This window comes from Sinocyclocheilus grahami, unplaced genomic scaffold (assembly GCF_001515645.1).
Source record: "Sinocyclocheilus grahami isolate Dianchi unplaced genomic scaffold, SAMN03320097.WGS_v1.1 scaffold1398.1, whole genome shotgun sequence".
Classification (NCBI taxonomy): Eukaryota; Metazoa; Chordata; class Actinopteri; order Cypriniformes; family Cyprinidae; genus Sinocyclocheilus; species Sinocyclocheilus grahami.
The window spans coordinates 208,920-228,741 of NW_015506577.1; the positions used below are offsets into that span (position 1 = coordinate 208,920).

The window sequence follows — 19,822 nt, forward strand, 5'->3', positions numbered from 1 at the left end:
CTGTTTTCTCTGTGAATCTCTGTTAAACTGTAATGTATTTCTGTGATGCGCAGCTGTATTTTCAGCATCATTCCTCCAGTCTTCAGTGTCACATGATCTTCAGAAATCAGTATAATATGCTGATCTGCTGCTCGAGAAACATTTCTGATTATTATCAATGTTGAACACAGTCGTGCTGCACAATATTTTTGTGGAAACTGTGAGACATTTTATTTTTCAGGATTCACAGATGAACAGAAAGTTCAAAAGAACAGCATTAATCATTGTTTGCACTAACAAGTATTTTAAAAGAGCTTTTGAAACATTATTGTCTGTCATTTACTGTTGCTTGTGTATTTGCATAACTCTGAACCAATACAATTCAGCACTCTTCATTTATTATTATTTTTTTTTAAATCAGAATATAATAACAAATCTTTTAAATACTGAAAAAGACTCATTTTTATTTCTTGCAAGAGAAACAATCACATTAATCTCAAGGTGTCTGTAAAAGCCAAGGCTCACCAACAACAAACATATAATAACAGATTAGAAAATACCGAAGCAGAATAAGATCAAAACACAGTGAAAACATGAGACGCATGTGAGGATCTCGCGTGAACTAAAGCACATGATAGAGGTGCACATCCATTAGTGAAGGAGATCTGTGCTCTGGATCCGGAAAACACAGGGAAAGAAACTCAGCGGAGCCCGTCCTTACCCATGTTTCTCCAGAGAAAACTAAACATGAGCCAAAGAGACGTCGTGCAGGAGTGATGCTGCTCACCATCTCACTCCACCTGAGTTCAGTGTATTGCTTTTGATTTCTCTCCTTCAATCTCCATTCACAGATGAAGCGTCGACAGCGTTCAGTGTCTACACCAAACAGCCTAAATATTAAAACACAAAGCTTTTTCCCCAGAGAGCGAACGGGAAACACACTTCTCCACTGGACTGTGGCGTCGCTGGCGTTTAAACCTCGTAGTGCAGGTCGTTGAGCTCCAGTCTGGTGTAGTGGCGTCTGTCGAACGACTCCATGGCTTTACGGGCCGCCAGAGAGAGGATGAGCGCGAGGAAGACGAGTGTGATCACCACGATGGCCACCAGGCTGTTCTTCCACATCACCCGAGACACCTTGGGCTTCCCTGGAAGAGACAGAATGGGACGACTGAAATTCCGGTGCTTCGGGTTGCTCTCCAGCTCAATCACCGCTGCTGTGCTTGTAGTTGTGCTTGTGCTTGTGGTTGCAGGTGTCATGGTTGTAGTTGTGGTTGTGGTCGTGGTTGTGGTTGTGGTTGCAGGTGTGCTGCTCGTCGGGAGCGTCGTGGCTCTGACGGGCTTCACTGAATGCATCTCTGGTCTCGAGGGTTTGCTGGGTTTCTTGGGTCGGCTGGGTTTGATGGGTGTCCGTGGCGCTTTAGTGCTGCTGCTTTTAGTGGAGGAGGACTGTGTGGTGCTGGTTGCCGTGGTAGTGGATGTGGTCGTCATAGCGACGGTTTCCAGCATCTCGGGTGATTCTGACTCGGTCAGCGCTGCTTCAGTGGCTTTGCTGCTGGAGGTGGTGCTGGTTGTTGTTGGTGCTGGTGTCGTGGGTGTAGTTGTGGTTGTAGTTGTGGGTGTAGTTGCGGGTGTAGTCACAGGTGTTGTGGTTGTAGTTGTAGTTGTGGGTGTAGTTGTAGGTGTAGGTGTAGTTGCGTGTGTAGTTGTGGTTGTGGGTGTAGTTGCGGGTGTAGTTGCAATTGTGGGTGTAGTTGCGGGTGCAGTCGCAGGTGTTGTGGGTGTAGTCGTGGGTCTAGTTGTAGTTGTTGTGGGTGTAGTCGTGGCTGTAGTTGCAGTTGCGGGTGCAGTCGCAGGTGTTGTGGGTGTAGTTGTAGTTGTTGTGGGTGTAGTCATGGTCATGGTCGGCTGAGGCGCTGCAGGTTTGGCTGTAATTCTTCCACTTCCTTTAGTTGTTGGATGAGTTAAACCTGAAAAAATCAAATCAAAAGCAGAAACCAAAGAGTGTTATTTTAGTATCACTGAAGATACTATTGTAGTTTTTAAATGAATATTCTGAATTAGTTTTAATATTTTTTATTTTCATTTTAATTCAACTAACCCTAACCCAACTGGTGGTGTTTGATGATGAGTTTTTGGCTCAAGGTCTGCATTTAAAGTCAGAGCAGACCAGTCAAGTTCTTCCACACCGACTCAATCAATCATTTCTTTCTGAACCTTGCCTTATACACAGAGGCATTGTCGTGTTAGAATAGAAAAGGCTCCTGTCCAAACTGATGCTATAAAATTAGAAGCACACAATTCCCTAGAATAGCTTAAACATTAAGATTTGTACTCTTGGAAATTACTAAAGTAGTCAAACCTGTTCATTAGAAGGGGGTGTCCCATGTCAATATTTTTGTCTGTATAGCATATAAATACACACACACACACACACACACACACACACACATGCACTACATACTCACACTCACACTCACACACACACACACACACTCACACAGGTTTGTTTAGGGGGGAAGTGGGGACTCTCCATAGGCGTAATGGTTTTTATACTGTACAGACCGTATATTCTATTGCCCTACACCAACCCTACCCCTAAACCTACCCCTCACAGGAGACTTTCTGCTATTTCAGATTTTCAATACACTCCATTCTGTGTGATTTATAAGCGTTTTGAAAAGTGGGGACATGGGGTAATGTCCTGAAAAGTCACCTTCTCCTTGTAATACCTGTCATACCTTTGTCATTATACAAATGTATGTCCTCATTTGTCACAAAAACACGCACACACACCCACAGTGTGATTCACATCATAACAGGAGATCTATTAAAATACCTAATTTTCGACATGAGTGACCTCACACACACACTCACACACACACACACACACACACACACACACACACACACACACACAAACACACACACACACAAACACAAACACACACACCCACACAAACTGCCTGCTGTTCTTCAGAAAAATCCTCCAGCTCCCACAAATGCTATGGTTTTCCAGCATTTTTGTGCATTTTAACCCTTTCCAACAATGACTGTATGATTTTGAGAAGGACAAACGATGCATTAAGAGCAGAATGAAGATGTGTGTACATTTCTATGTCTCTCTTTTGCTGTAGTGTGTCAGTAGATCAGTTTACATTTCCAAACATTCATTTTGCCATTAATTGTAATAATCCAGTGATATTTTTGTATGAACACCAGCCAGCGCTCCACACAGAGATCTGATCTGATCATCATCCAGTCCGTCTGCGATTACATGAAGAATCAGAAGAACTGAGGCGACATCCCCAAAAAACCACGCCAATGACGTACTGTCTGATAAAACAGAAGCATGACTGCTGATGTGGCTGTGGCTCTGCTCACCCTTGAATATGTTGTAGGTGTTGACTCCGGCGCTGGCTGTCATCAGCGGACAGTCTCTCTCGCTCGGACAGTGGAAGAGCTCACAGTTGAGATGCCCGGACCGCTCCGCTGGTTTATACACCACCAGATTACACTTCAGCCCTGTGAGAGCAGAGACGCAGATGAACAGCACTGTGAGGGCGCTCAAAACGGCTGAACAACTACATTCGAATTTTGCACTTAAATGTTATCAATATTTGAATTGAAAAGGCATAATTTCAGCTAGGGTGAAAAAAAGCCTGAGGCCACAAGAGCTAAATATTACTAATGCACGTTTATTACAACAATAAAGTAACACTATTATCTGTGAAAAAGTGCATAAAACAAATATACTTAATTAAGTTGCTTAAACAATTCTAAACAAAAAAGCATCATGTATGCATAGTTTAATTAAAAAAGAAAAGAAACGAAAGCCAATCACAAAGAGCACTTTCTTCATTTAAAAACATGAGATGCAGTGGGAGCGCCGAGCTGTGATGTGTTGATGTGATGTGATAACTACATTTACATTTTGACATTTAGCAGACGCTTTTATCCAAAACGACTTACAAATGAGGACAATGGAAGTGATGCGATGTGATTATGTGATGATATGATGTGATATGATGTGATGTTATGTGATGATGATGAGATGATGCTGTGGTGATGTGCTGTAGTGATGTGATTTGCTATACTATGCTGTGATGTGACTTTGATGTGCTGTGCTGATGTGATAATGTGCTGTGATGGTGATATGATGATATTCTGTGATGTGTTGATGTGACGATGTGCTGTGATGATGATGTGATGTGTTGTGATGTGATGCGATGTGGTGCTGATGCTGCCGCTGGTCGCCATGGAGACTGAGCATCACTGGAAGAGTGTCCGTGTGTGTGGGCCATCATCGTGATGCAACCCTTACGAAACACAGAACACCTAAAAACCACCATCAGCCCGAATTTCTATTAAAGCCAGGTTAGCTGGTTTAAAGAGTGAACGTCACGTTCAGGAAATGAACGACTGGTTGTTCTCGCTCATCGACACGATCAACAAAAGAGTGAGCGAGTCACACAATGTCCCGTTATCCGTGTCGACAAACCCCAGAACCCGAGCGAAGAATCAGACAGAGAGAACCAGAGTCGGTTCGCGAACACAAACACGTTCATCGTGTGAAATCTCGCTTTGATTTGAACACAATGAGCGAATGATGGAGATCAGACACCTACCCTGAGATCAGCCGCTGCTGTGACCCATTTCTGCGTCTTTGTCCTCCGCTGGATGATGATGATGAGGAGGATGAGGAGGATGATGATGCTGTCTCTCGCTCACACACACACACACACACACACACACACACGCGCTGATCCGCGATGCTCACAGATCTAAATGTTCACTAGCAGAGAATGAGAATCCTTCATGAGCGGCCCGTCCTTCAGCGGCTGTATCGGGTGTGATGTGACTGAGTGTAAGCTGCTGAAGTGTCGCGCAGCTGCAGTAGCGCACCCGCGGCTCTAGAGGGCGACACTCAGCGAGCAGCACAACGCTTTTCATATGCAAAACTTCAATTCCACAATAACACAACACTGCACAGAACAACAACACGTGGAAGCATACACAATAGCCATTTTTATTCATATATATTTTATAAATATTCATTATAGTGATGATAATAAATCTGAAGCTAATGCTTTACAGTTGGGTTTAAACAGAAGGGATCTTGTGAATGTGATACTTGCCCATCATACAAACAAATGTTTCAGAGCACCATAAATACTTCTAAATGGACTTTTATTTGATTATCGAACAAAAGCTCGTCCGTACGCCTGAAATGATCCTTCGGGTAGAGTGCGAATCATCTTCCATAAGTTTGATTAATTGAATTATTATTAGAAATAAAAAATAGATTAGCATATTTAATACAGAAAATATAAACAGTCGAGTTCCGGAAGTAAAAATTCCATTCATATTCAGCCATTGTGGGATTGATTTTTAACGATAACGTGTAAACTTTTAATGACAGAGATCCTGAGAGCTGCGATGTTGTTATGCTTCTGTTGAAGACATCAGTTCGCGTGTTTAAACGGCATTTTTAAGTAACCATGTTGAATTCCTGGTGAAAACTACATTACCCATGATTCTGCAGCGGAAGCGTGATGCGTCATGAGCGCTGTTTGCGCGTCACTTCCGCCTGCTGGACACACACGTGAAGCGCATCTACAGATGCTTAAAAGAGCATTTTATTGCTGCCTTGTAATATTCTTCATGTATCTGCTTGTTTCTTTGGTGCTTGATATATGCTGTTATTATTAATTTGACACGGTGAGATGTATATAGCCTATTTCTGTATGTTGATTTACCTTTTTGTAATCTTGACACTTGTGCTGTGCGTGTGGATAATGCCTGATATCACGAATAACACTTTCTGACCTAAGAATTAATACATTTCTTATCTGACAGATTAATACCTCCAGTAAGAGAGATGTTTGCAGCAAGATTGTAAACAGTCAGTAATCTGCACACTTAAAGACTGCATGACATTACCTTTATATCATACCACATGACCAATAAAAACCACCATCAAAATGATGCATCTGAAAATGTGGAGAGTTAGTGAAGAGCCTGGAAGTAATGTTCTGGTATAATGTTATTTATTTGAATGCAGGAAACTAATATGATGGAGTGGTGCTATGATCCACACAGAGAAAGCACAACAATAAGAGCACAACACTTCTTAGAACAGTTTTCATAATGCACAGAAACAATGTGACACTGTTTTGTTACTTGTAATGAGATGAAAAAGGGGAAAGACTGGAGACTCGAGCACTGTTGCATTAACAACATATTCAGCAGATAACAGCATCTGGATGTTCATAATAAATAATAACATCCTGAGGATGAAGCTATGCAAGCCTAGAAGCACAAGAACTTAAATCAAGCCATCGTTATTTGGAAATTGGAATAAACACCACAATGACACTGGATTCACAAGACATCTTTCAGCCGTCTGTAATTCATGTCATTCACACGCGTTCAGATAGAATACGTCGCCTCTGCGTCGTGACGTGTGCGTCATCTCCATGACAACCGCCGAGGCTTCGCGTGACAACAACAACAACGACGACGACGACGAAACATGGACGACGATCAGAGCGCGGAAGAGGTGAGTTAAAGACGATCAAATGTTTGAAAGAAACTCGATCAGAAGATGTTTGCTTTAAGAAGTCATGTATCGCATCCCCTGCCTGTATTCTTCCTCGCGCCGCGGTGGAGCTGCTCGCTAACAGCTGCTAACCGAGGAGCTAGCGGCGTGTTTACTTCATGCACAGTGCAGTATATACAGCTGCTTCACTGAGGCTTCAAGCTGAGCTACAGCGGAGCTAACACAGCGGGTTATGGTGTGTTTAATCGTCTGATTTCCTCCAGACGGCGTTCGTCGTGGATGAAGTGAGCAGCATCGTGAAGGAGGTTAGCTCGTCTCTCCGCGTCGTCTCTGAGCCTCGTCTCGTGTTTGAGTGATTTGTGCGAGCGCTTCTTCTCTCTGTGTCCAGTCTCTGGAAGCAGTGATCGGCAGAAACCCGTACGAGCACAAGCGTGTGAACCAGTGGGTGTCCAGCGTGGTGGAGCAGAGCCTCGGGCAGCTCAGCAAACTGAGCAAACCCTTCAAATACATCGGTCAGCCTCTCAGCCTCACACACACCAAGATCTGCTGATCATGTGTTCATCTGAGATCACGAGGAGTGTGTTTCTGCGTCAGGTCTGGAGAAATGCAGCAGTGTCTCACTGCAAGTGAATGGGTGCCGTCAGAACGAGAGCTGATAGAAACATCACAGTAATCCACAGCACTCCAGTCCATCAGTGAACATCTGGAGAAGACAAAAGCTGAAACTAATCCAGCATTAAGACGCTTTTAACTAAAATACATAGAGTCTATAATCCATAATAACTCTTCCTGCAGTGAGTCAGTGTTCTGGTGTGAATCAGGAGAGAAATCTGCACAGATCAAGCAGCGTTTAAACAGCTCTAAACACACATGTGGCTGGATTTTGATGCGAGAGACAACAGCAGATGCACTTTTTCACTGGAGGAAGCGTTATTATGGATTATGAACTCAATGTATTTTAGTTAAAAGCGTCTTAATGCTGGATGTGTCTCAGCTTTTGTCTTCTCCAGATGTTCACTGATGGACTGGAGTGCTGTGGGTTACTGTGATGTTTCTATCAGCTCTCGTTCTGACGGCACCCATTCACTTGCAGTGAGACACTGCTGCAATGCTACATTTCTCCAAACCTGACGAAGAAACAAACTCATCGTGATCTGAGGGTGAACACATCTTCATTTGTGTCTGAAGCTCATGGTTATGATGTTACTGCAGAATGATCGTCTCTGTTCTCTCCATCAGTCACGTGTATTATAATGCAGAAAAACGGTGCAGGACTGCAGTCGGCTTCGTCATGTTTCTGGGACAATACTACAGATGGTAAGAGCCGTCCTGAGTTCTATTCCAATAGAAATGTGAACCGCAGTTCTACACACACACCTCTGACCCAGCAGAAAACTGAAAAATGTGTTCTGGTGTTCATATTAAAAAGTTACTTCTAATGGTCTTCAAACGTCCAGGTTTTTTCATGTTTTAAAAACCTTTTTCTTGGTTATGCGAACATGAACGAAACATTCCGTTTGATCATTTTGCAGATATTATGGGAATGTTACGCTTGTGTGTTCTTTTAACGTTCTGAAACAAGTAGCAACATTTAAAAACATCAGATGAACATCTAACAGAAACATTATTAATGTTCTAATAACGCTCTAGGAAGGACGTTTGTTCATCTTGACAGAATCTTGCCTGAATATTAGCCAAAGTTATTAGAAGCACAGTGTATTTGATTAATTATACATTTATTTTTAGAGGTAATGCTAAAGGAATATTGCAGTATGATATTATTCTTCATTCGGTCATTCATTTCCAGAAATAAATGTAGTTTGATGTTACAAAAATATCACCTAATGTTAAACATTTCTTACAATTGCTAATCTGTCTGACTACACAAACAAAAAAGTACAATATTGTTTGAATTTTTGTCCCATCTCTGGACTTTACACAGTTATATTATTAGAAGTAAAACTTCTTTGCCCTTCTGTTGCAGTTTATTTTTATAGAATTCAGGTCTGAAACAAGTAGCAACATTTAAAAACATCAGATGAACATCTAACAGAAACATTATTAATGTTCTAATAACGCTCTAGGAAGGACGTTTGTTCATCTTGACAGAATCTTGCCTGAATATTAGCCAAAGTTATTAGAAGCACAGTGTATTTGATTAATTATACATTTATTTTTAGAGGTAATGCTAAAGGAATATTGCAGTATGATATTATTCTTCATTCGGTCATTCATTTCCAGAAATAAATGTAGTTTGATGTTACAAAAATATCACCTAATGTTAAACATTTCTTACAATTGCTAATCTGTCTGACTACACAAACAAAAAAGTACAATATTGTTTGAATTTTTGTCCCATCTCTGGACTTTACACAGTTATATTATTAGAAGTAAAACTTCTTTGCCCTTCTGTTGCAGTTTATTTCATTTATTTTTAGAATTCAGGATAATGCGTGTCCCTGCAGCACAAAAGCAGTGTTAAGTCGCTGGGGGATATTTGTAGCAATAGCCAACAATACATTGTATGGGTCACAATTATACATTTCTCTTTTATGCCAAAAATCATTAGGATATTAAGTAAAGATCATGTTCCATGAAGATATTTTGTAAATATCCTACCGTAAATATATCAAAACTTAATGTTTGATTAGTAATATGCATTGCTAAGAACTTCATTTGAACAACTTTAAAGATGATTTTCTCAATATTTCCAGATAGTTGTATCTCAGCCAAATATTGTCCGATCCTAACAAACCATACAGCACTGGAAAGCTATGACTGGGTTTGTGCTCCAGGGTCACACGTGTGTGTGTTTGGTCTCTTCTGCAGGCAGCTGCTCGGTCCGATGGGAAAACAAACACCTGTACTGCATCGTCAGTGTGTTTGGACTCGCCATCTAGAGTCACATCAAACACACGCCGCTTCTTATGAAACCTTCAGTATTCCTGCATTCAACTCTCCTGTTCAATAAAAGCACATGAATTCACCTCTTAAATCCGTCTGAAGAGTTTATTCCACATTCGCTCAGACGTCACAGCAGTGCGAGTGAAGGAGAGCTCCTCGTCTGGACTGAGCTCATGTACACGTGGAAAGGCACAGTCATCACACAGTGCTTCTGGGACACTTCATAAAGCCCAGCGACACATGGGACAGATAAACCACTCAATCAAACAAACACGAGTCAATAGAAATGCGTAAAACACAGCACCGCTCTAGAGTCCCGTCCTCACAGCTCAGTTCAGAAGAAACAACAGAGCTTCACAAAACACAAACAAGGTGCTTCGGTCCTCAGCGGGACCCTGGGCGTGATTCAGACCCACAAAATATTCATCAGACATACACCAAAACAAGAGAGAAGCACAATAAACCAGGAATGTGAGAAAAGAAGGCTTCTTGAAAAACGATACACGACGACATCCAGTGAAGGCAAAGAAACACGAGGCTCAATATTCTCATCCAGAAGCACACACACATTCACAGCAGCTCCAGAAACAACTCAAACCAGCCAGAAATCAACAGAAACACATGCACATAAGCAGCGTCCTCACACGTTATTAACAGAGTCTGATCGATGAGGAACAACTGCGCCAATCACATAAACACTGTCTAGAAATACACAATATGAATCACTCAAAAACCAAAAAAATGAAATATTTTGAGACCCTTAATTAAATTTTTTTAAATGAAAATTAAGCACATTTATCCTAAACAGTTATTACTGCATTGCAAACAAAAATCTAACTTTATAGAAGTATTTCATAGGAATTGAAAATTAACACCTTTTTAACATGTTTGTTTTAACTCGTGTATAAAAGCACATCTTACAGCAAGGTATTATTAGTGTTAATGAATTGAGCATATCAGGATGATTTTCATTATCTCGGGGTTAAATGTGCTTAATTATCTCAAATGCAAATGAAAATACAGACGATTGATTTTTCCCCTTTTAATTTGGAGGTGAAACAGGCCACTGAGCCCAGCAGTGTTGCAGCACTGATCTGAGATCAGGTGTAATGACTTCACAAACACGCCACTGTAGCTTTAAAAATACATGGGCTCGTATATTTACACACTGTTAGTCTATATACATGTGCTCGGTGAGCACCAGCGATCCGGAGTCACTCCGCTTTCAGTCGCTCCCGCTCTCATCCTGGTATTTGGCGCTGGCTTTGATTGCGCGGCCGTTCTGGAGAGGCGTCTCCTCATAATCGCTCCTTCAGAGAAACACGCACACACAGGAGCATCAGAAAGCATGGTGTGGATGGCATGAGTGACGTGATGTGGGGACGTACCCGTAAATGACGTCATCGTCCGAGTCGTTGAGCATGGAGAAGGCAGGATTGTCCTTCAGCTGCGAGTCTGCACACACACACACACACACACACACACACACACGCGGTTACGTGACGAAGGCCAGCTGTGCTGCAGAAACACACAGCGATGGACTCACCGTACAGAGCGCTTGTGGAGGGCGAGTAGACGAAGGCTAGCGTGTAGAGATAGAAGTTCAGCAGGCCGTAGAAGGAGAGGAACTCCGCCGGTGCAGACACACTCAGGAGAACCACTTTAAACCAGGCTTATTACTGCTAACTAAAACCATGGACAAACCATTCAGAAACACTAAAAACTAGTACTACATGTAATAATAAATAACACTATAGACAAAAATAAAAATTACTAAAACCTAAACTAAAATTAAAATGAAAAAAATTATAAAAAATAAAATCTAATTGAAAATAACACTGCAATACAGTAGCATGACATTAAACCAGGGTTATTATAATTAACTAATATATATATATATATATAAAAAACTATACAGACATTTTAAAATATATATATAAAACTAGAACTTAATAAAATAAAAAAACAAACTTATTTTATTTCAACGGTGTTTAGTATAATTTGATGCTCTAAAAAATAAAAATAAAACGTACAGACATATCGACAAACAGTAAAGTTACTAAAACTTGGAAAATATAAAAACTAATTCAAAATATTAATAAAAACTACAATAGGATCGATTTTTCTGTTCTTAATGGATTTCTAACACAATTTTTCGTTTTAGTTTTAAAGCGATGGATTTCCAGAGAAGAATCAGATGTGAGGGAATCTGGAATGAAAGGATATAATTCTGGTAGTGAGTGGAAAGCTCGGAAACAAAGTTGTCTTGCAAAGCCTTGGAGCCGAATCTCAGGTACAGAATAACCACACTGAGGAAACAGGAAGAGGAAATGACAACTCACTCATGTGAAAGTGTGTATTTACACAGGTGTGTGTGAGAGAGAGAGAGCGTGTGAGTGTGTGTGTGTGCGTTTGTGAGTGCGTGTGTGAGTGTGTGTGAGTGTGTATGTGTGTGTGCGTTTGTGAGTGCGTGTGTGAGTGTGTGTGAGTGTGTATGTGTGTGTGCGTTTGTGAGTGCGTGTGTGAGTGTGTGTGAGTGTGTATGTGTGTGTGCGTTTGTGAGTGCGTGTGTGAGTGTGTGTGAGTGTGTATGTGTGTGTGCGTTTGTGAGTGCGTGTGTGAGTGTGTGTGAGTGTGTATGTGTGTGTGCGTTTGTGAGTGCGTGTGTGAGTGTGTGTGAGTGTGTATGTGTGTGTGCGTTTGAGTGTGTGTGTGTATGTGTGTGTGCGTTTGAGTGTGTGTGAGTGTGCGTTTGAGTGTGTGTGAGTGTGTATGTGTGTGTGCGTTTGAGTGTGTGTGTGAGTGTGTGTGTGTGTGTGTGTGCGTGTGAGTGCGTGTGAGTGTGTGTGTGTGTGTGTGTGCGTGTGAGTGCGTGTGAGTGTGTGTGTGTGTGTGTGTGCGTGTGAGTGCGTGTGAGTGTGTGTGTGTGTGTGTGTGCGTGTGAGTGCGTGTGAGTGTGTGTGTGTGTGTGTGTGCGTGTGAGTGCGTGTGAGTGTGTGTGTGTGTGTGTGTGCGTGTGAGTGCGTGTGAGTGTGTGTGTGTGTGTGTGTGCGTGTGAGTGCGTGTGAGTGTGTGTGTGTGTGTGTGTGCGTGTGAGTGCGTGTGAGTGTGTGTGTGTGTGTGTGTGAGAGAGTGTGTGTGTGTGTGTGTGTGTGTGTGCGTTTGAGTGTGTGTGTGTGTGTTTGAGTGTGTGTGTGTATGTGCGTTTGAGTGTGTGTGTGAGAGTGTTTGTGAGTGTGTGTGTGTGTGAGAGTGTGTGTGTGTGTGTGTTTGAGTGTTTGTGAGTGTGTGTTTGTGAGTGTGTGTGTGTGTGAGAGAGTGTGTGTGTTTGTGAGTGTGTGTGTGTGTGTGCGCGTTTGAGTGTGTGTGTGCGTGTTTGAGTGTGTGTGTGTGTGTGTGTGTGTGTGTGTGTATGCGCGTTTGAGTGTGTGTGAGTGTGTGTGTGTGTGTGTGTGTGTGTGCGCGTGTTTGTGAGTGTGTGTGTGTGTTGAATGATGACAGACCTGATCACCAGCACCAGCAGCGTCAGCGCCGTCAAGAACTTCAGCCGCAGATCTGAGCAAACCAATCAGACGAGGATCACAAACATGCACGTGACTCTGTGTGTGTGTTGTCTGTGTGTGTGTGTGTTACCTGTGTAGGGTGCGTTCTTGAGCTCGGAGCAGGCACACAGCACCAGAAACACCAGATACAGCACATACACCGCCACCAGCAGCAGGAAGAAGACCTTCATGCCCTGCAGCAAATACACACACACAATATATACACACACACACTTGAATTGAACTCTTTCCCCACCAAACACTTTATTTTCCGTGCTTCCGTGTTCTCGCTGTTATACGCTAGGGGGCGCTATTACGCATCTCCTGAATGAGTCTAGAATCACTCGATCAAAAACACAGGCGAGGAAGACGCAGAAACCAGCGATCTCAGATGTAAGCGCATGCGTATGAAAAATAATGCGATCATCAACACTAACCGCGTCTAAATGAAAACTGCCTGATGTTAGCGAGTGAAATGTGGATCCAGAAAGTGTGCAAGCTTTGCTGATGGAAGCCATCTACTGCAGCTTTGCTCTGATAATATTACAGAATATGATCCAGATGCAGTATTTGATGAAAAATAAGATTTTCTCAGCTTTTTGCTCAAAATGAAACCTACCTACATTCAAGAGTTGATTAAAAAAACAATGCTTGAAGCTAGAATAAAACAGATTTTTTTTTCTTTGAAAGTAGAGGGTATGATTTTATTGTGATGTATTGCGTGTTCAGATATTCACACAACAAAATATTCTGGGGGCCATGAAATTTGAATGAAAATCAGCAAAAACGCTGGCTGGCAACTTTTTTTCAAAAACACTGGCGGGGAAAGAGTTTTTCTATATATATTCCATATTTTCTGGAATGTAAATTGCATTTGTTTTTATCATCAGAAACATGCTGCAACATATTTCAAAAAGACTTCAATTTGATGTTTTACTGTATTTTCTGTAATACAAGTTGCATTTTTTTATCATCTGAAAATCTGCAACTTTACTGTATTTTTCAGAATTTGACGTTGGGTTAGGGTTAGGTCCGATCCTAACAAACCATACATCAATGGAAAGCTTATTTATCTTTAGCTTTCAAATGATGTATGAATCTCAATTTAAAACAAATTGACCCTTATGACTGGTTTTGTGTTCCAGGGTCACAAATTAAACATTTGAAATATTTGGACAGATGTTATTTTATTAAGCAGGAACAATCGGTGTGGAGCTGAAAGAAACTCACCTGGAAGTTCTGGATGTCCACGTTGTACTGATACGTGGGATCCTGCAGCTCATTCACCCTAAGAAGAAGAAAAATCTGATGAGAATCCCATAAGGCACCAGCAGTGACAGCAGAAAACAGCAGCCGGTTTCTCACGTTTGCCAGATTCCCAGCGTCACGGCCGAGAGCCACAGAAGCCCCACGATCAGCAGCTTGGGCAGGTAGAAGCTCAGGAACCTCCGGTCTCCCTGCAGGTGAGAGCACAGGTGAGCAGAGCAGACAGGTGAGTAGTGCACTAGTGAGGGCCCTTCACAGAGCGTACCTGCACTCGGATGCCGTGATACACACACAGCCAGAAGAGCAGCAGCGCACACAGGAACAGAGCTTGGAAGAAAGCGTCCAGCGTTCCCGGAAACCAGCTGTTCACCAGGAACGACAGCGGGAAGAACGGATCTACAACAGCAGCACATCAGACACCAGTGTTGGGGAAAGTTACTGTTAAACGTAATGCGTTACAATATTGCGTTACTCCTTAAAAAAGTAACTAATTACGTTACTCAAGTTACTTTTTTATGGAAAGTAATGCGTTACAATATTGCATTGCTGTGTGAAACTGATTAACAATATGAAGTGGTATAAATATACACATTTTCTGCCCCCGTGTCTTGAATATTGTGCTCATTCTAAAGGTGTTAACAGACTGAATCATGCCGTGAAAGAACACACTCTAAATACATACACTAAATATTTACTATCATATGTTGCTGCAACATCACTGTGCTATACATTTAAATGTAACGTCTTTTAATTTGATAGTATATATTTATATATAAATACATTAACTTGTTTTTCAAGAATGTATTTTACAATACAAAGAGCATTGTAACATTTGACCAGATTTAATCCTACACTTATTCACTTTTATTTGTTCCCCACCAAGTAATGTTGTTTCACTAAATGTTTAGATTTTATAAAATTATTGTGCACTCGTGATTTTCTAGAATAACGTTTGCTACTGAATTATCCCCGACCTAGTTTATAATAGTATTTTTGTCATAGATTATGATTATATCATTTTTTCATTTGTTATTTTTCTTCAAAATGAAGTTGTCTATATTTAGTAGATTGTATTTAACACACAGAACAGAGATGATCAGGTCAACACACAGAGGTATAGAAACTCTGGTGTCGGATCCGTATCAGCCGATACTCCGAATCTTTGGTATCGGATCGGTTCAGAAAAACACCTCTGATTCTAATATGCTGACTTGCTGCTCAAGAGACATTTCTGATTATTAGCAATGTTGAAAACATTAATATTTTTGTGGAAACCGTGATTCATTTTATTTTTCAGGATTCACAGCTGAATAGGAAAGTTCAAAAGGACTGAAATAGAAATCTAATGTAATGTTAGAAATGTCTTTACGGTCACATTTTTGTTTACATTGTGTATATTGATTATGTGTATATATAAATACACACACATACAGCACAGTATATATTTAGAAAATATTTACATGTAAACATTTATATAATTTATATTATATATAAATATTAAATATACAAATATAAACATTTTCTTAAATATATACATGCATGTGTTTGCATTTATATATACATAATAAATACAGACAGCACACACACATATATGTGAATTTGAATGTGATTATTGTTCGACAGCACTAGTTTTTAATCATCCAGTTGTGATGTAAAGGAAGTGAAACGTGCGTCTCACCGTTATACAGCAGCAGCAGAGGAAGAAGAACAGACATCCACTTCTGCTCGATGCCCCAGTCCCTCATGGAGAACTTGCGTAAGGAGTGAGCGAACACACACTGCACAAACACAGCATCATCACATCAGACGCTCGTGAAACACTCAAAACATGCAGACGGTGTGCGGCGGTAACTCACGGTCACGATGAAGGTCATCACCACAAACACGAAGCGGAACCAGATCTCCACCTGAGAGAACGTGGCGCTGTACATCTTGAACTGAGGAAGCACACAACACAGAGAAACGGCTCAGCTGCGATTCCTGGAGCACGCAGCTTATTTCACATCTGCTGAACTCATTCAGAGCTGGTCTGCCTGTTTTGCGGCACACTTTGTGCATTTCGTAGCGTTTCTGAAAACCAGCACAAACACACGATTCCCGTCTGGATCTCATTCAGATTACAGATATTTGTTTAATTCTCGGTGCATTTTCACACGTGTGACAATATAGTATTTCTAATCCTGATTTCAAGCTCAGAATTATGACCAGAGACGTAACGCAAAGATGAGCAGATGATTTCTGCTCTCACTGCATCCAAACAACACAGGTTTTGTGAATAAAGCTCATTTGTTTTAAGGTTGTCAGGAAATAAATTTGTAATCAATTACGTGATGTGCCAATAAATGAATCACACATCACTTTGGGCTGAGAAACTAACAAATAAAGTCATTATTGTGTTAAATGAAGAGCATTGAATAGGCATTACGAAAAGTAGCTTTAGAAAGGAATATTCTGATTCAACATTGCATAAATGATAATAAATGATTTTATTGAATATTGGAATATGAAATATTGGGAAAAAAATCGATTAAATCAGACTTTAAATATGAAATGAAACCGTCAGTAGGTGGCGGCGAATCACTGTCTGAATGAGTGAGTCATTGAATCATTCACTCAGTTATGTCGCTGAATCACCGACTCACTCGATTCACTCAAAACCCTGGATTCATTCGGTTATGAATCACTGCTGTGTGTGGATCAGAAACACATCAGTTCTGCTGTGACTTTGAAACGGCGCAAAACAGACACTACTGTGTCTAAAACAACACATTATGAACTCCTTTATTGAACTGTTGTATAAAAGCAGCACTCTTGCTGATGCGATATTGCTAAACTCCATCATATGATTTTGTGCTTGAATTTTAGGCTCATATAACTGCATTCTAATGCCGATTTTAATAATTTTTTCCCAAATGAATCGCACCACATTAAACTGAGTTTTGAGCATAGCTTTGCTCTGGTTGGTGGAGTTAAGCGGCAGCTCCTAAACTTTGGAATAGTTTGCCTGTAAATGTGAGACTTGCTACTTCACGAGACAGTTTTAAGTCTGTTCTCAAATCTTACTCGTTTTCTCTGGCTTTTGATTAATGTCAGTTTAAGGGTTTGATGTCACTTTGCTCTGATTCTATTTTAATGTGTTTATTTTTCATATGATGCATGTTATGCTTTTTATATGCGTTGTTTTGTTGTACAGCACTTTGGCACAACTCTAAATGTGCTATAGAAATACACTGACTTGACTCCTTGGAATCCTTTTGTCATTAAAACCAAAACTTTTGACATTTGACCTGCTTTTTGTAGTCACTTATTTTGTGAAAAACTATACATGATGGAAGGTTTTTGATTTTCCAGCATCAAATGATCTACTATCATGTGTATTATGTTTTTGAAGGACAGTGTTAAAATCTGAACTCACCACAAAAGTCACGTTTTTGATTTTGTCCTTCAGGCCGTCCTGCAGGTTCCTGAAGCTGACGTTGATCTTGTACTGAGTGTAGTTCAGATATCCCAGATGCAGCACGATGATCTCGTCACACGCCTGCTGGTGCTGTAACACACACACACACACAGACGCATGCGCACAGAGACACAGACAGACGCACACACACACACACACACACACACACACACAGACGCATGCGCACAGAGACACAGACAGACGCACACACACACACACACACACACACACACACACACACACACAGAGAGAAACAGACACAGACAGATGCACACACACAGACACAGACAGACAGACACACGCACGCGCACACACAGACAGACGCACACACAGACAGACGCACACACACACACAGAAACAGACACAGAGACACACGCACAGACACAGACAGATGCATGCAAGCACACAAACACACACAGAGAGACACAGACAGACCGACAGACGCGCACACACACACACACACACAGACACACACACACACAGAGAGACACAGACAGACAGACAGACAGACAGATGCACACACACAGAGAAACAGACACACACACAGTTTTTTAACTTTCATCCCAGTATTTCTGTGATGATATGAATGACTGGAAGACAGAAATAATAGTGTGTAGTTGAAAAGACTGTTTGTGAAGCGGTTTCTTACCCAAACATGCTAACGGTCTGCTTTTAAAATGTAATTTTAGCAGCTCCTGAAATGGGTCATACTAGCTATGTTTCCATCCCAAAATTCTAATTAAATAAGACTGGAATATCGCATAAAACATTTGTGAATAAAGCCCCGTTTCCATCCAACGAGTCCAAGAGAACAAAAGCATCACTCCCTGATAAACGGGCTCTAAATATCTCTAAGAAAAGGAGGAGAAGCCACTGCATATAATAATTATGATAAATGACAATTATACAGAAATACTTTGACGACAGACTTTGCTCAGGCTTTTCAGAACGACCCGAACAACATACAGATGCCATTCAAACAAGCTTCACTTGGTAACCTACTGCCGCTTTTACTTTTATATTTAGAGCATCGTTTCTTTTTTAAAAACATTTCATATTTCACTATTTATTTGTATTTCTGTATATTGAATTAAAATATTTCTTTCTAAAGCTGCTTTTTTGTAATGTCTATTCAGTGTTTGTTTTCTAAATTAACACAATGATAACTATTCTGATGTGCATGTTAATTAATCTCATTAATCTGAGAATAATTTGATCAATTAATCAGCACATTAGGTAATTAAACCCCTTAAGTGTCACCGGCGCTCTTTTATTCGTTGTCTTTTTTCCTCTATCACACATTTTAGTAATCTTTATAAATGATATATCAATTGAAAGCTTAAAACCTCAGAATTCATCCTGTGCAAACCAGTTTTAAATCAGACATTAATCGGAGTTTAAAGTCTTTCAGCGGTCACCTCCCCTCAGTGGGTGGAGTCAAGTGTCATATTACAAAATGTATCATGGTCTTTTAGAACCTAAATCTTTTATAATCTTGAAAAAATACATATGGTCGGAAAAGTCTAAGTCTCAAGATTCCATATTTGGTGGTGATTTGTTGATAGAAGTTTATGGAGTTTTGCTGCCACCCGGTGGCTGTCTGTGGCGTAGCGCTCTAAATAAAATCTCACAGGAACCTCAAACTTCACAAGGCTTTAATTTTATAGCAATTTTGGATTAAAAAATAATAAAAATTAAACGTAAATGTAAGCTTTTTAGATACTTTTTGAAACTTTAATATTTTGAAATGACTCCACTTCTGCAGTAATTTATCTTTTTAAAATAAAGAGTCCAGCTTTAGGTCTGTATTCCAAAGCGTTCATGAATTATAACAATTTGAGTTCGTCTACGTCTGTGTTCAAAAATGGAGGGTGACTCTTAATTAGATTTAAATAAACGAATGGCTTAATGGTGCAGCTGTATGACTCACGGCGGCGCAGCGCAGGCTTCGGTTCTTGTTGTGAACGTTGTTGCTGATGCGCATCACGCTAGCGTCCTGCATCACACCCTGCAGCTCCACCTTCACCCCCAGCTCTTCCCAGCTCAAATCTGCAACTGAACACCCACTTCATCAGCTCACACACACACACACACACACACACACACACACACACA

At 40.8% G+C, this 19,822-nt stretch overlaps 3 protein-coding genes across 7 annotated transcripts in view; 1 reads left to right on the forward strand and 2 right to left on the reverse strand.

Moving 5' to 3' along the window:
• Positions 1-196: 196 nt before the first annotated feature.
• Positions 197-4,236, reverse strand: LOC107569943 (integumentary mucin C.1-like). The gene is made up of 3 exons (XM_016256117.1): positions 4,074-4,236; positions 3,361-3,531; positions 197-1,946 (listed from the first exon to the last, which is right to left on the reverse strand). Exons 1-3 carry the CDS (start codon positions 4,234-4,236, stop codon positions 952-954), a joined length of 1,329 nt encoding a protein of 442 aa, XP_016111603.1. The 3' UTR covers positions 197-951.
• A 2,138-nt stretch (positions 4,237-6,374) lies between these two features.
• dynlt1b (dynein light chain Tctex-type 1b) lies at positions 6,375-10,114 on the forward strand. 2 transcript variants are annotated; one of them, XM_016256132.1, is made up of 5 exons: positions 6,386-6,538; positions 6,802-6,843; positions 6,927-7,050; positions 7,778-7,855; positions 9,368-10,114. In XM_016256132.1, the coding sequence occupies exons 1-5, from the start codon at positions 6,512-6,514 to the stop codon at positions 9,436-9,438; spliced, it is 342 nt and encodes a 113-aa protein (XP_016111618.1). In that variant the 5' UTR covers positions 6,386-6,511; the 3' UTR covers positions 9,439-10,114. The 2 variants fall into 2 exon arrangements, with proteins under 2 accessions (XP_016111619.1, XP_016111618.1); XM_016256133.1 differs by lacking the exon at positions 6,802-6,843 and having other exon boundaries at positions 6,375-6,538.
• Positions 9,535-19,822, reverse strand: part of LOC107569951 (transmembrane protein 181-like) — a 26,222-nt gene continuing 15,934 nt past the window's right edge. For 3 of the 4 annotated variants that reach the window (XM_016256127.1, XM_016256125.1, XM_016256129.1), the window contains exons 5-17: positions 19,638-19,762; positions 17,666-17,797; positions 16,107-16,187; positions 15,929-16,028; positions 14,516-14,646; positions 14,350-14,441; positions 14,215-14,272; positions 13,076-13,178; positions 12,946-12,997; positions 11,669-11,751; positions 10,989-11,078; positions 10,831-10,897; positions 9,535-10,752 (exon numbers count right to left, since the gene is read on the reverse strand). In XM_016256127.1, the coding sequence (XP_016111613.1) occupies positions 10,668-10,752; positions 10,831-10,897; positions 10,989-11,078; positions 11,669-11,751; positions 12,946-12,997; positions 13,076-13,178; positions 14,215-14,272; positions 14,350-14,441; positions 14,516-14,646; positions 15,929-16,028; positions 16,107-16,187; positions 17,666-17,797; positions 19,638-19,762 (1,199 nt within the window). In that variant the 3' untranslated portion in view covers positions 9,535-10,667. The remainder of the gene's footprint in view (positions 10,753-10,830; positions 10,898-10,988; positions 11,079-11,668; positions 11,752-12,945; positions 12,998-13,075; positions 13,179-14,214; positions 14,273-14,349; positions 14,442-14,515; positions 14,647-15,928; positions 16,029-16,106; positions 16,188-17,665; positions 17,798-19,637; positions 19,763-19,822) is intronic. The other variant, XM_016256128.1, reaches the window with a different exon arrangement.